Source organism: Chlorocebus sabaeus, chromosome 20 (genome assembly GCF_047675955.1).
Source record: "Chlorocebus sabaeus isolate Y175 chromosome 20, mChlSab1.0.hap1, whole genome shotgun sequence".
Taxonomy (NCBI): Eukaryota; Metazoa; Chordata; class Mammalia; order Primates; family Cercopithecidae; genus Chlorocebus; species Chlorocebus sabaeus.
Window position 1 is genome coordinate 76,940,697 of NC_132923.1, and position 14,938 is coordinate 76,955,634.

The 14,938-nt window shown below is 37.6% G+C and overlaps 1 protein-coding gene across 1 annotated transcript in view; it reads right to left on the reverse strand.

Annotated features, from left to right (window-relative positions):
• Nucleotides 1-14,938, reverse strand: part of HOOK1 (hook microtubule tethering protein 1) — a 69,357-nt gene that overhangs the window by 9,091 nt on the left and 45,328 nt on the right. Inside the window, exons 14-19 of the mRNA XM_007978538.3 lie at nucleotides 14,539-14,599; nucleotides 13,259-13,399; nucleotides 10,392-10,485; nucleotides 8,609-8,643; nucleotides 8,034-8,116; nucleotides 7,317-7,417 (exon numbers count right to left, since the gene is read on the reverse strand). Of these exons, the coding sequence (XP_007976729.3) occupies nucleotides 7,317-7,417; nucleotides 8,034-8,116; nucleotides 8,609-8,643; nucleotides 10,392-10,485; nucleotides 13,259-13,399; nucleotides 14,539-14,599 (515 nt within the window). The remainder of the gene's footprint in view (nucleotides 1-7,316; nucleotides 7,418-8,033; nucleotides 8,117-8,608; nucleotides 8,644-10,391; nucleotides 10,486-13,258; nucleotides 13,400-14,538; nucleotides 14,600-14,938) is intronic.

The following is a 14,938-nucleotide window of genomic DNA, read 5'->3' on the forward strand; positions in this document are numbered from 1 at the left end:
TTATGAAAGCAAGCAATTGTCTTTTAAATGATATTATTCGATGGTGGCAAGAGTATGGTAATTCATTGTCATGGTTTTAATTAATTATAGTCCTTTTAAAATGTCATTTAGAAATACATATCAAGCATCTTATGGTCTTATCCTATGACTCAATACTTCCATTTCTAGGAAATAAGGTTAAGATAATAAACCAAAATAAAGAGAAAGTTTTTCTGTATAATTATGTTGACTATAGTCTTATTTATAGGAGCAAAAAAGGAAAAGGGAATGAATACAGATTATTTCCAATAGTAGGATAATGCTTAAGTAAACTATGTTATATCCCACACAACTAAGTATTATGTAGGCATTATTTCACTTTTGCAAAGTCTGTTCCATAAATGTGGTGTGGTCACATGCCTGCACTCCAAAGTGGGAGTGAAAGTGATTTATGCTGTTTTCAGGCCTCGCCCATTACATATCTCCTATGCAATCTAGGCTGTCTTTCTTCTGTACTAGTTGGACAAGGTCAAGTGAACCTGGGATCCCTATGCTGAAGAAGGCAGAATCTCTGTCAGCTTAGGACTCTGAATGACTACAACCTTTCCCCATTTATGGTTGGACTCAATGTGACTATGAAGTAAACCTCTACCTTGTTAAACCTTGAGTCTGATGAACATTTCAAAAGTGTTTAACTGCCTAATCTAAAACTAAATGATACAACAATTTCAAATATGTTTAAAATGCTAAATTTTTACAAAAGATAAAATGTTCATATTGCTGTTTCTAGAAAAACTGTATTCTTAGAAAATCTGCAAAGATTCTAGCAAATAAGAATCCTAGGCTGAAGGCGGCGCCCAAGATGGCTGAATAGGAACAGCTCCAGCCTCCAGCTTCCAGCGTGAGCGACACAGAAGATGGGTGATTTCTGCATTTTCAACTGAGGTACTGGGTTCATCTCACTGGGGCACGTCAGACAGTTGGCGCTGGTCCGCGGGTGCAGCCTGACCAGCGAGAGTTGAAGCAGGGCGAGGCATCGCCTCACCTGGGAAGCACAAGGGGGAAGGGAATTCCTTTTCCTAGCCAAAGGAAAGTGAGACACACAACACCTGGAAAATCGGGTAACTCCCACTCTAATACTGCACTTTACCAAGGGTCTTAGCAAATGGTACACCAGAAGATTATATCCCACACCTGACCCAGAGGGTCCCACGCCCACGGAGCCTCCCTCATTGCTAGCACAGCAGTCTGAGATCTAACTGCAAGGCAGCAGCAATGCAGCAGCAAGACTGGGGGAGGGGCTCCCACCATTGCTGAGGCTTAAGTAGGTAAACAAAGCCACTGGGAAGCTCGAATTGGGTGGAGTCCACCACAGCTCAAGGAGGCCAGCCCGCCTCTGTAGACTTCTTCTCTGGGGACAGGGCATAGCTAAACAAAAAGCAGCAGAAACCTCGGCAGAGGTAAATGCCCCTGTCTGACAGCTTTGAAGAGAGCAGCAGATCTCCTAGCACGGAGGTTGAGATCTGAGAAGGGACAGACTGCCTGCTCAAGTGGGTCCCTGGTCCCCTGATCCCCGAGTTGCCTAACTGGGAGACATCCCCCACTAGGTGCAGACCAACACCTCACATGGTGGGGTACACCCCTGAGACGAAGCTTCCAGAGCAAAAATCAGATAGCAACACTCGTTGTTCAGCAATATTCTATCTTCTGCTGATACCCAGGCAAACAGGGTCTGGAGTGGACCTCAAGCAAACTCCAACAGACCTACAGCTGAGGGTCCTGACTGACAGAAGGAAAACTGACAAACAGAAAGGACACCCACACCAAAACTCCATCAGTACATCACCATCATCAAAGACCAAAGGCAGATAAAACCACAAAGATGGGGAAAAAGCAGTGCAGAAAAGCTGGAAATTCAAAAAATCAGAGCGCATCTCCCCCTTCAAAGGAAAGCAGCTCATTGCCAGCAACGGAACAAAGCTGGACAGAGAATGACTTTGACGAGTTAAGAAGGCTTCAGTCGATCAAACTTCCCAGAGCTAAAGGAGGAACTATGTAACCAGCACAAAGAAACTAAAAACCTTGAAAAAAGAATGGATGAATGGATAACTAGAATAATCAATGCAGTGAAGACCTTAAAAGAACTGACAGAGATGAAAACCATAACACGAGCCAGGCGCGGTGGCTCAAGCCTGTAATCCCAGCACTTTGGGAGGCCGAGACGGGTGGATCACGAGGTCAGGAGATCGAGACCATCCTAGCTAACACGGTGAAACCCCGTCTCTACTAAAAAATACAAAAAACTAGCTGGGCGAGGTGGCGGGCGCCTGTAGTCCCAGCTACTCAGGAGGCTGAGGCAGGAGAATGGCGTGAACCCGGGAGGCGGAGCTTGCAGTGAGCTGAGATCCGGCCACTGCACTCCAGCCTGGGCGACAGAGCGAGACTCCGTCTCAAAAAAAAAAAAAAGAAAAAAGAAAACCATAACACGAGAACTACATGACAAATGCACAAGCTTCAGTAACTGACTCAAACAACTGGAAGAGTATCAGCGATTGAAGATCAAATGAATGAAACGAAGCAAGAAGAGAAGTGTACAGCAAAAAGAGTAAAAAGAAATGAACAAAGCCTCCAAGAAATATGGGATTATGTAAAAAGACCAAATCTACATCTGATTGGTGTGCCTGAAAGTGACGGGGAAAATGGAACCAAGTTGGAAAACACTCTGCAGGATATCATCCAGGAGAACTTCCCCAACCTAGTAAGGCAGGCCAATGTTCAAATTCAGGAAATACAGAGAATGCCACAAAGATACATACCCCTTGAGAAGAGCAACTCCAAGACACATAATTGTCAGATTCAACAAAGTTGAAATGAAAGAAAAAATGTTAAGGGCAGCCAGAGAGAAAGGTCGGGTTACACTCAAAGGGAAGCCCATCAGACTAACAACAGATCTCTTCACAGAAACTCTCCAAGCCAGAAGAGAGTGGGGGCCAATATTCAACATTCTTAAAGAAAAGAATTTTCAACCCAGAATTTCATATCCAGCCAAACTAAGTTTCATAAGTGAAGGAGAAATAAAATCCTTTACAGACAAGCAAATGCTTAAGAGATTTTGTCACCACCAGGCCTGCCCTATAAGAGATCCTGAAGGAAGCACTAAACATGGAAAGGAACAACAGGTACCAGCCATTGCAAAAACATGTCCAAATGTAAAGTCATCGATGCTAGGAAGAAACTGCATCAACTAGCAAGCAAAATAACCAGCTAATATCATAATGACAGGATCAAGTTCACACATAACAATGTTAACCTTAAATGTAAATGGACTAAATGGTCCAATTAAAAGACACAGACTGGCAAATTGGATAGAGTCAATAGCCATCAGTTTGCTGTATTCAGGAGAGCCATCTCACATGCAGACACACATAGGCTCAAAATATAGGGATGGAGGAAATCTACCAAGCAAATGGAAAACAAAAATAAAGCAGGGGTTGCAATCCTAGTCTCTGATAAAACAAACTTTAAACCAACAAAGATCAAAAGAGACAAAGAAGGCCATTACATAATGGTAAAGGGATCAAGTCATCAGGAAGAGCTAACTATCCTAAATATATATGCACCCAATACAGGAGCACCCAGATTCATAAAGCAAGTCCTTAGAGACTTACAAAGAGACTTACACTCCCATACAATAATAATGGGAGACTTTAACACCCCACTGTCAACATTAGACAGATCAGTGAGACAGAAAGTTAACAAGGCTATCCAGGAATTGAACTCAACTCTGCACCAAGTGGACCTAATAGACATATACAGAACTCTCCACCCCAAATCAACAGCATATACATTCTTCTCAGCACCACATCGCACTTATTCCAAAATTGACCACATAGTTGGAAGTAAAGCACTCCTCAGCAAATGTAAAAGAACAGAAATTATAACAAACTGTCTCTCAGACCACAGTGCAATCAAACTAGAACTCAGGACTAAGAAACTCAATCAAAACCGCTCAACTACATGGAAACTGTAGTTGATCAGAGCAGAACTGAAGGAGATAGAGACACAGAAAACCCTCAAAAAATCAATGAATCCAGGAGCTGGTTTTTTGAAAAGATCAACAAAATTGATAGACCGCTAGCAACACTAATAAAGAAGAGAGAAGAATCAAATAGATGCAATATAAAATGATAAAGGGGATATCACCACCGATCCCACAGAAATACAAACTACCATCGAGAATACTATAAACACCTCTATGCAAATAAACTAGAAAACCTAGAAGAAATGGATAATTTCCCAGACACACACACTCTCCCAAGACTAAACCAGGAAGAAGTTGAATCCCGGAATAGACCAATAGCAGGTTCTGAAATTGAGGCAATAATTAATAGCCTACCAACCAAAAAAAGTCCAGGACCAGACGGATTCACAGCCGAATTCTACCAGAGGTACAAGGAGGAGTTGGTACCATTCCTTCTGAAACTATTCCAATCAATAGAAAAAGAGGGAATCCTCCCTAACTCATTTTACAAGGCCAAGATCATCCTGATACCAAAGCCTGACAGAGATACAACAAAAAAAGAATTTTAGACCAATATCCCTGAAGAACATCGATGCAAAAATCCTCAATAAAATACTGGCAAACCGAATCCAGCAGCACATCAAAAAGCTTATCCACCATGATCAAGTGGGCCTCATCCCTGGGATGCAAGGCTGGTTCAACATACGCAAATCAATAAACAAAATCCAGCACATAAACAGAACCAAAGACAAAAACCACATGATTATCTCAATAGATGCAGAAAAGGCCTTTGACAAAATTCAACAGACCTTCATGCTAAAAACTCCCAATAAATTCGGTATTGATGGAATGTATCTCAAAATAATAAGAGCTATTTATGACAAACCCACAGCCAATATCATACTGAATGGGCAAAAACTGGAAGCATTCCCTTAACTGGCACAAGACAGGGATGCCCTCTCTCACCACTCATATTCAACACAGTGTTGCAAGTTCTGGCTAGGGCAATCAGGCAAGAGAAAGAAATAAAAGGTATTCAGTTAGGAAAAGAAGAAGTCAAATTGTCCCTGTTTGCAGATGACATGATTGTATATTTAGAAAACCCCATCGTCTCAGCCCAATATCTCCTTAAGCTGATAAGCAACTTCAGCAAAGTCTCAGGATACAAAATCAATGTGCAAAAATCACAAGCATTCTTATACACCAATAACAGACAAACAGAGAGCCAAATCAGGAATGAACTCCCATTCACAATAGCTTCAAAGAGAATAAAATACCTAGGAATCCAACTTACAATGGATGTAAAGGACCTCTTCAAGGAGAACTACAAACCACTGCTCAGTGAAATAAAAGAGGACACAAACAAATGGAAGAACATACCATGTTCATGGAGAGGAAGAATCAATATTGTGAAAATGGCCATACTACCCAAGGTAATTTATAGATTCAATGCCATTCCCATTAAGCTACCAATGACTTTCTTCACAGACTTGGAAAAAACTGCTTTAAAGTTCATATGGAACCAAAAAAGAGCCCACATTTCCAAGACAATCCTAAGCCAAAAGAACAAAGCTGGAGGCATCACACTACCTGACTTCAAACTATACTACAAGGCTACAGTAACCAAAAAAGCATGGTACTGGTACCAAAACAAAGATATAGATCAATGGAACAGAACAGAGCCCTCAGAAATAATACCACACATCTACAACCATCTGATCTTTGACAAACCTGACAAAAACAAGAAATGGGGAAAGGATTTCCTATTTAATAAATGGTGCTGGGAACACTGGCTAGCCATAAGTAGAAAAAGCTGAAACTGGATCCCTTCCGTACAACTTATACAAAAATTAATTCAAGATGGATTAGAGACTTGAATGTTAGACCTAAAACCATAAAAACCCTAGAAGAAGGCCTAGGCAATACCATTCAGGACATCAGCATGGGCAAGGACTTCATGTCTAAAACACCAAAAGCAATGGCAACAAAAGCCAAAATTGACAAATGGGATCTAATTAAACTAAAGAGCTTCTGCACAACAAAAGAAACTACCATCAGAGTGAACAGGCAACCTACAGAATGGGAGAAAAGTTTTGCAATCTACTCATCTGACAAAGGGCTAATATCCAGAACCTACAAAGAACTCAAACAACTTTACAAGAAAAAAAACAAACAACCCCATCAAAAAGTGGGCAAAGGACATGAACAGACACTTCTCAAAACAAGACATTCATACAGGCAACAGACACAGGAAAAAATGCTCATCATCACTCACCATCAGAGAAATGCAAATCAAAACCACAATGAGATGCCATCTCACACCAGTTAGAATGGTGATCATTAAAAAATCAGGAAACAACAGGTGCTGGAGAAGATGTGGAGAAATAAGAACACTTTTACACTGTTGGTGGGACTGTCAACCATTGTGGAAAACAGTGTGGCAATTCCTCAAGGATCTAGAACTAGAAATACCATTTGACCTAGCCTTCCTATTACTAGGGATATACCCAAAGGATTATAAATCATGCTGCTATAAAGACACATGCACACGGATGTTTATTGTGGCACTATTCACAATAGCAAAGACTTGGAATCAACCCAAATGTCCATCTGTGACAGACTGGATTAAGAAAATGTGGCACATATACACCATGGAATACTATGCAGCCATAAAAAAGGATGAGTTCGTGTCCTTTGTAGGGACATGGATGCAGCTGGAAACCATCATTCTCAGCAAACTATTGCAAGAACAGAAAACCAAATACCACATGTTCTCACTCATAGGTGGGAATTGAACAATGAGATCACTTGGACACAGGAAGGGGATCATCACACACCGGGTCCTATTGTGGGGTGTTGGGGAGGGATAGCATTAGGAGATATACCTAATGTAAATGACGAGTTAATGGGTGCAGCACACCAACATGGCACATGTATACATATGTAACAAACCTGCACGTTGTGCACATGTACCCTAGAACTTAAAGTACAATTAAAAAAAAAAAAAAGGATTCTAGGCTTATTTTGCCAAGAACTAAAGATTCCATACTTTATAGCCATCACTCTCTCTGACATCACTACAGTCTATGTCTAAACAGTTCCTATTAGCTGTGGTTTATTTTATCTGACACTGATGAGTGAGACTAAGAGTATGAGAACTGATCGGGAAATACCACAGAAACCTGACAGGTAAGGTAATACAGTTAAGAGAGAAGTGATTAGATACAGATACAAGAATGGCAGAAAAATCCGGTGAAATGGGCCTTGCTAAAACACAGGCCACAAAGTCTTGAACTCTGAAAGATAAGTCACTCACATTTCTGGCTTTCTCCAAGTACATTTTATATCTTTCCTCCATTGCTTTCATATCTTCATCTTTCTTCTGAAGAGCAGCTTCAAGTTCATTGATCTTTTGTACTATTAGTAAAAATAAAATGAAACATAATCAGTTATTTATAATTACCACCTATTAAAATACTTCATCTTCACATAAAATTATATTTATATTTATTTTCTAAAGATAAGAGAACTTAAAAGAAAAGCCTGTTATTTATTCTTTGTAGTGAATTCTTATCTAAAAGTTTTGAAATACAACCAACACATCCTCAATCATTTATTATTTGACCCTTAAAAAAAATCTACAATTTGCTTTATTTAGCTGTTTTTCTCCTTTCTATCAAGTACAAGTAGCAAATATACCTTACAGTAAGCACAATCACAGGAAAAATAATTTCTACACAATGTTTTAAAGTTCATATCAATCTGATTTGAAATCATTTTTAACCACATTTCCACAGATTAATTTTATTTTTTAATGTTTGATACTCCCATATATCCATCAATTCATTTTATTTTTTGCTTTAATATATCATTTATTAATGACTTCAGCACTAAAAATTATAATAGTCCTTATTTACAATATATGTATCTACACATTGTGCAAAAATATACACATAGACCTTGCATCCTTCAGTAAAAAAGGGTAAGTCCTTGGATATACTATTGTCTGATCCAAGTTTTCACAGATACCTACCATTTTGATTTATATCTGGCTGAAGATCTTCAATGAGCTCTTGTTTCTTCTGTAATTCTTCATGGACCTCTGTGAGTTTTTCCCTAAGTGGTAGAAAAAGCATGGAGACTGGTCTCTGCCATATAACATTTGTGGATCTTAGGCAAGTTGCTTTCTGACCCTTGGTTCCACACCTGTGAAATGGGAATACTATCTGCCTGACTACAGGGGTTGTCATGAGGATGTAAACAGGCACATAGCAGGTGCCAAAAAGGTTAAATTGTTTCCCTTGCCACCCTTGCTTCCTAAGAAAGTAAAATATTTTACAGGTTTAACATCCCATATAATCTAGTTGTGATAGTTATCTGTTTTTTTAAACTTTTGAAATGATATTAACAACTGAAAGATGTAGGAGTTTGGGATGGGGGTAGCAGGCAGGCTGAATCTTTAGCATGCTTTTCACTTTTTGCAGCAAGTATATCAATTAGCATCAGGATATTTGCTTTTCTAAACAAAATACGAAAAGGAGATTAACTTTAGAGGCTTTTACAACTCCTCCCTTCTCATATTTGAAAAGAAATATCAGTTATACTTACATATGAGCTTCCAACTTCTGCTTTAATTTGCTGGACTATAAAATTTAAAAAAAAATTGCTGTAAGATGACTATCTTGACAAAGGTCAATTTTCCAGACATCTAAATCTCTTTACCTTCTTTTGAAGGTGTACCAGGCAAAATTATAAATATTTTTTAAATTTGTATTTCTAGTAACACACTTTAAGAAGCATAAACTTTTTAGGTTTTTTTTTTACTTCAAAAAGGAAAGGAAAAATAGAAAATGAAATATAAAAGCATATGACAGAAAGAAAAATGCCTCATATTTCTGAATGTAATAAAAATTAAATCTGAACTTTGAAAAACAGCAAATGCAAGCTGAATGTGACATACTGAGGAGTATCAAACATTAAAATATTTAGAAACTCAATTATTCAGAATAAAAATTTTAAGATTTTGAGCCTCTTATGAGGAACAAACTTAAAGATCTAAAATAATTACCTTTATAATACAACTTTATTATTTTAGTTGCAAATCCTTTAATAATTAACACCAAAATGAAGCAACTGAATATTGTTAAAAAGCAAAATTTTAAACATACAATTTCTCCTTTTAAAAAACAGTACTTTAAATTGCAATAGTCGTTCCACACCTACTGTATAGGTGAAGTGTTTAAAATATATAATCTGAAATACGAGTTGGATACCAATATATTAAAATAATAAAGACATTTGTCTTTAAAACACTGCAAGCCAAAATGTGCTACTCCAAAAAGACCTCATTTTAAAACTATTCTCTAGTGTGGCCTAAAATAATATTTGTATTAGAGAAGTTACAATACCGTATATATGCACATATGAGATGCCGCCATGCATGAGACGATTTCTATTTTCCAAGCCCCCAGGGAAAAAAAAAGAAAATAATATAAAGCATATAAAAGACAGAAAGGAAATGCAACTCTTTCAATTTTCCTTTTCATCTCTTTACTTACTCTGCATGGTTTCCTCCCCCATCAACACAGGTATAATCACCTACATTCTATCTAATCTCAATCAATCAAGATATCCCTAACACATATCTAGTCCTTTTTCCTTGTTATTTTTAATTAAGTTAATCACTCTCTCAATCACTACTTCTTTTTCTCTTCACATAAAAAGATCAAACTATAGAATAGTTGCTAGGTATAGTCAGATTTTGGCTAAGTTTGATATCTTTTAAATCCTCTTTTATCTCTGCCCTCACAACATCTGCCATCAAAAACCATCAGAAAACGGTAAGGCCATGAATCATTAAGGAAGGAGGAAGAAATGAGTGATGCCTCCAAGGCTGCATTAAAGTTTCTGTCCTTCAGAGATGGGTATAATCCATTTTTAGCATGCTCTAGGTAGAAATCATTTTCCCATTCTCTCTTTTCCTATTAGAAGGTTTCCTCAATTCTGATTGCTAATTATTTGGATTTTTCTCAGGCCAGCCCTGTTGGAATTCCAGCAGAACTATGAAGCCCTCAATTGTAGTATGCTCTCAATCAAGAATCATCATGAACTTTGGTATAGCTGTTGAATGATGCTGAATGATGATCAAGAATCATCATGAACATTGGTATAGCTGCTGAAGTAGGCAGACAGAAATCACCTTCCAATGTAGATGATCAACTGACAGGCTCCAAGTTGGCAAAATCACTGCATCTATTATGCAGATATATACGGTATTTAAGGGTTTTCTCAATGATAAGGGCTGCACTTTCTAATACAAGATTAGTTTGGGCATCATAACCTATTAAAGAAAAGCCATACACAGCAGAATTATAATTTCTAAGTTACTTACACTTTCGCCTTCAGACTTGGAACCTTGTTCCTGTAAAGACTTCTGGAGGTCCTCAATCTGCTGCTGCAATTCTCTAATACGCTCTTTGCTCAGCCTATTGTAAGATGGGTCATAAGCATTTACTTGTATTGAAAGTCAAAGCAGTTAAGGATCTACAAAGGTACATTCAGTTAGCAATTTAACTAAAATATGTTTTTATAGCAATGACAAATGTGGAATAATTATCTGTGCCTAGGTACAATAGGAAGTAGGGCAGACTGCTTCTAAGGAAATATTTTTTGTTTTGTTTTGTTTTGTTTGAGACGGAGTCTTGCTCTGTCGCCCAGGCTGGAGTGCAGTGGCCGGATCTCAGCTCACTGCAAGCTCCGCCTCCGGGGTTTACGCCATTCTCCTGCCTCAGCCTCCCAAGTAGCTGGGACTACAGGCGCCCGCCACCTCGCCTGGCTAGTTTTTTGTATTTTTTAATAGAGACGGGGTTTCACCGTGTTAGCCAGGATGGTCTCGATCTCCTGACCTCATGATCCGCCCGTCTCGGCCTCCCAAAGTGCTGGGATTACAGGCTTAAGCCACCGCGCCTGGCCAGGAAATATTTTTTAAAAGAAAACTTTTTTCCTGAAAGTACATATGCCTACATTTAAAATTTTAAGGAACTTAAATGTCGGTGGCAAAAACATTTCTACACTGTACTCACTGGTAGAAAAATCAGAAAACCAGCTCAATTTTTCTACAGTTGTATTTTCAATGAATGAAAACCAGATTTTCATCTTCTGTTTCAGATTTCACAGTGTATTGGAAGAGGAAAGTCCCCATTTTCCAATCATTTCCACATGTTTTTTTAAATTTAAATTAAAGGGACTACCACTAGCAACTAATTCAGATTCTAATGTGGCAATATCTCATTCTTTAAAACTCTGCTTAAGAGTTACTTCCACAGGAAGTTACCAGCAACAGTTAGCATCTCCCTCTCCCTCTATGTATATCCACACATACATACTCACCTGCCTGTTATAATATCCCATTGTTGTAGTTATCACATAATATAGCAATTATCTATTTTCATGTCTACCTTCCTATGTTAATTCCTTAAAAGCTTAAATAATTTCCCCAGTGTTAACAATTGGTATTGAACTGAATAAGATAGTAATATTTAGTGCTCTTCAGAAAAGTGTTAACAACTGGTATTAAACTGAGTAAGATGGTAATATTTAAGGGTCTCTTCAGAAAAGTGCCAACAACTGGTATTGAACTGAATAAAATAGTAATATTTAATGGCCTCTTTAGAAAACTAAATTATTATTCTTATTTTAACCACAGTTTATGTAACATTATACACACAAGTTACACACAAGTTTGAGAAAGGTAAGATTCAAGTGTGTCTAAAATTTCTGTTGGTGTCTAGGATTCAATAAAGGTTAAATAAGTCTAAATACCCTTATAGTAAGTGTGCCATTTATAACAGGCAAGTTACCATAGTAGTTAAGAGTAAAGACTCAGTAATCAGATTGACAGAGAGTTCATTATGGAGGATCCAGAACTACTAGCTGTATAACTTAGGTAAGTTATTTATCTTCTCCATATCCATATTCCTTATCCATAGAAAAAGAGCTAATCATGGTTACTATTTCATAGAGTTACTATGACGATTTACTGAGTTAATAGCAAAAAAGTACTTAGAAAAGCATATTATTATTTTAAGTTTTGAGCACTTCATTGATACCACATAAGCACATCATTTGCTTTAAGCTCATTATCTGTAGTCTTCCTAATAACTTGTATTTATACCTGAAGACACTGAGTGTAAGTTTAAGCAGTTTGTCCAGAAACAGTTAATAAATTAGAAGTGGGATTTAAATTTGATTCCACAATCTAGATCTCATCTATGCACTAGACTTCAGTAGAAAGCCAAACTGTCATTTATTCATTTGTCAAATTTCATGAATTGTGAACATATCTAAATGAAATTCAAGAATAAGTAGCCTGGTGGGCTGGACGCAGTGGCTCATGCTTATAATCCCAGCAACTTTGGAAGGCTGAGGCAGGTGGATTACATGAGGTCAGGAGTTCGGGACCAGCCCAGCCAACATGGTGAAGCCCCATATCTACTAATAATACAGAAATTGGCCGGGCATAGCGGCTCATGCCTATAATCCCAGCACTTTGGGAGGCCGGGGCGGGTGGATCATGAGGTTAAAAGTTCGAGACCAGTCTGGTCAACATGGTGAAACCCCATCTCCACTAAAAATAAAAAAAAATTTAGGCATAGTGGTGTGCACCTGTAGTCCCATCTACTTGGGAGGCTGAGGCAGGAGAATCACTTGAACCCGTGAGGTGGAGGTTGCAGTGAGCTGAGATCGCACTACTGCACTCCAGCCTGGGTGACAGAGCAAGACTGCATCTCAAAAAAAAAAAAAAAGAAAAGAAAAGAAAAGAAAACAAATACAGAAATTAGCCAGGCATAGTTGTGCATGTCTCTAATTGCAGCTACTTGGGAGGCTGAGGCATGAAAATCACTTGAACCGGGGAGGTGGAAGCTGCAATGAACAGAGATCGTGCCACTGCACTCCAGCCTGGGCGACAGAGCGAGACTGTTCAAAAAAAAATAAAAAGAGTAAGTAGCCTGGTTAACCAAGACTGCTGAAATTAACAGCTTAACCATATATTTTATAAACATAACTGAAATGAATCACTTGACTTATTTCACAGAGTGAAGCTTATAGTAATGAAAGACTACTAACAAAAAAAATTGAACTATTTCTAGGTAATTCTAATTACTTTAACTACAATAATATTTTCCATTTCTGTGAATCAAGATTTTGTGGCTCAGTAATTAAATCACCCAGATTTTCAATTACTAAGGAGCACATCACCTCTGCTCAGTTTCCAGTTCATTCATTTTACGGTGTTTCTGTTCTAGCTGCTCCTGAAGTTCCTCAATACGTTCATTCTCAGAGCCTTCTTGCTGTAAGCGAAGCATCTTATTTTCATGTTGCAGTCGAATAAACACCTCCCTGATGTTACAAAACAAAATCTTTTTTTAATTTTTAAAAATATGAGTCATTATGTTCTTTAGTTAAAAAAAAAAGGAAATTCCTTTTCACTCAATAGCTACCATTTTAAGATGCAAGCCGGACCAGCTAGCACAGCTGGTAGGGCATGAAACTCTCAAACTGCAGCAAAAACTTCTGAAACTGTTTAAGAAAAAATTATGTATACTACAAGACTGTGCCTTTAAAAAAGGCAGTAAAATTTTATAGGTACCACATAGGATTATGCTATAAATCATTAAATTGTATATTATACCATTCCTGAAGAGATAATAGAAATTATTTTACTTTGGTAATTTAGAAAATATTTGCTAAAGGAAACAAATAGTATATGCTTAGAAAACACACAAAAGAAAAGCAATAGATTTAAGAAACTATAATTTGACTAAAATTTTAAGATATACTTTATAATGGCAATAAGACAGTTTCTAGATCTTTTGTTTCTGAAAAAAATTGTATTAAAGATTTACATGTACTTTTTAAAACTGCAACTTTTATTAATATTATTGATATTAATATTGTTTGCATTAAACACGGAAGTAATACTCTCCCTTAGTTGTTCCCCTGCCAAATCCCATTCCTCAAAAGCAACTAATTTCAATTAATCCCAATTTTTGTTCTTCTGAATGCCAACAGCATAACTCTACAAAAAAAGCTCATATGGCTATTTTTTATAATTACTAATTTTAATTTAATGACTGACTCCCCACTAAGCAAGATAAGTAACTATTCTTACTTTATACATTTACCACTTCCCCCATCAAAGGCTTGTGAAATCCTATTTATTTTTGTTTTCTAATAATTTTCTAACTTTAAAGTATATACTTAAACCTCCCTAGTTAAAGCAATTATAACATAGCACTTGGGGGTCATGTCATGTTATAAAAACTAGAATATGTTATTCAAGGGTTTGTGAAATTTTACTTCTGATAAAATTTTAAATTGCTGTGGTAGCAATAAGAATCTGATTTAGAAAGTTTAAGTAGATCAAACAGTAATTTTCAGCTCTATGAGTCATAAGTTTTTAAAGGCCAAGACATTTACAAAAAAGAAAAAAATTATAATATTAAATATAATTCTATCAAATTACAAAACAAATTTACCTATATTCCACTGGCATAATCTCAGCAGCAAGATTCTCGTAACTTTTTGCAGCAGATGTACCTAGAAAATAACAAAAAATAAATTTGCATTTCAGTATTTCAACTATTTTTTTAAAAATCCTCTCTCCCTCCTTGCCTCCCTCCCTCACTCCCTGCCTGCCTGCCTTTTTCTTTCTTTCGATAGGGTCTCTCTCTGTCAAGAAACCTTCCCTTCCCGTCCCTCCCCTCCCCTCCCCTTCCCTTTCTTTCTTTTCCCTCCCTCCCTCCCTCCCTCCCTCCCTCCCTCCCTCCCTCCCTCCCTCCCTCCTTCCTTCCTTCCTTCCTTCCTTCCTTCCTTCCTTCCTTCCTTCCTTCCTTCCTTCTTTCTTTCTTTCCTCTCTTTCTCTGTTTCTCTCTTTCA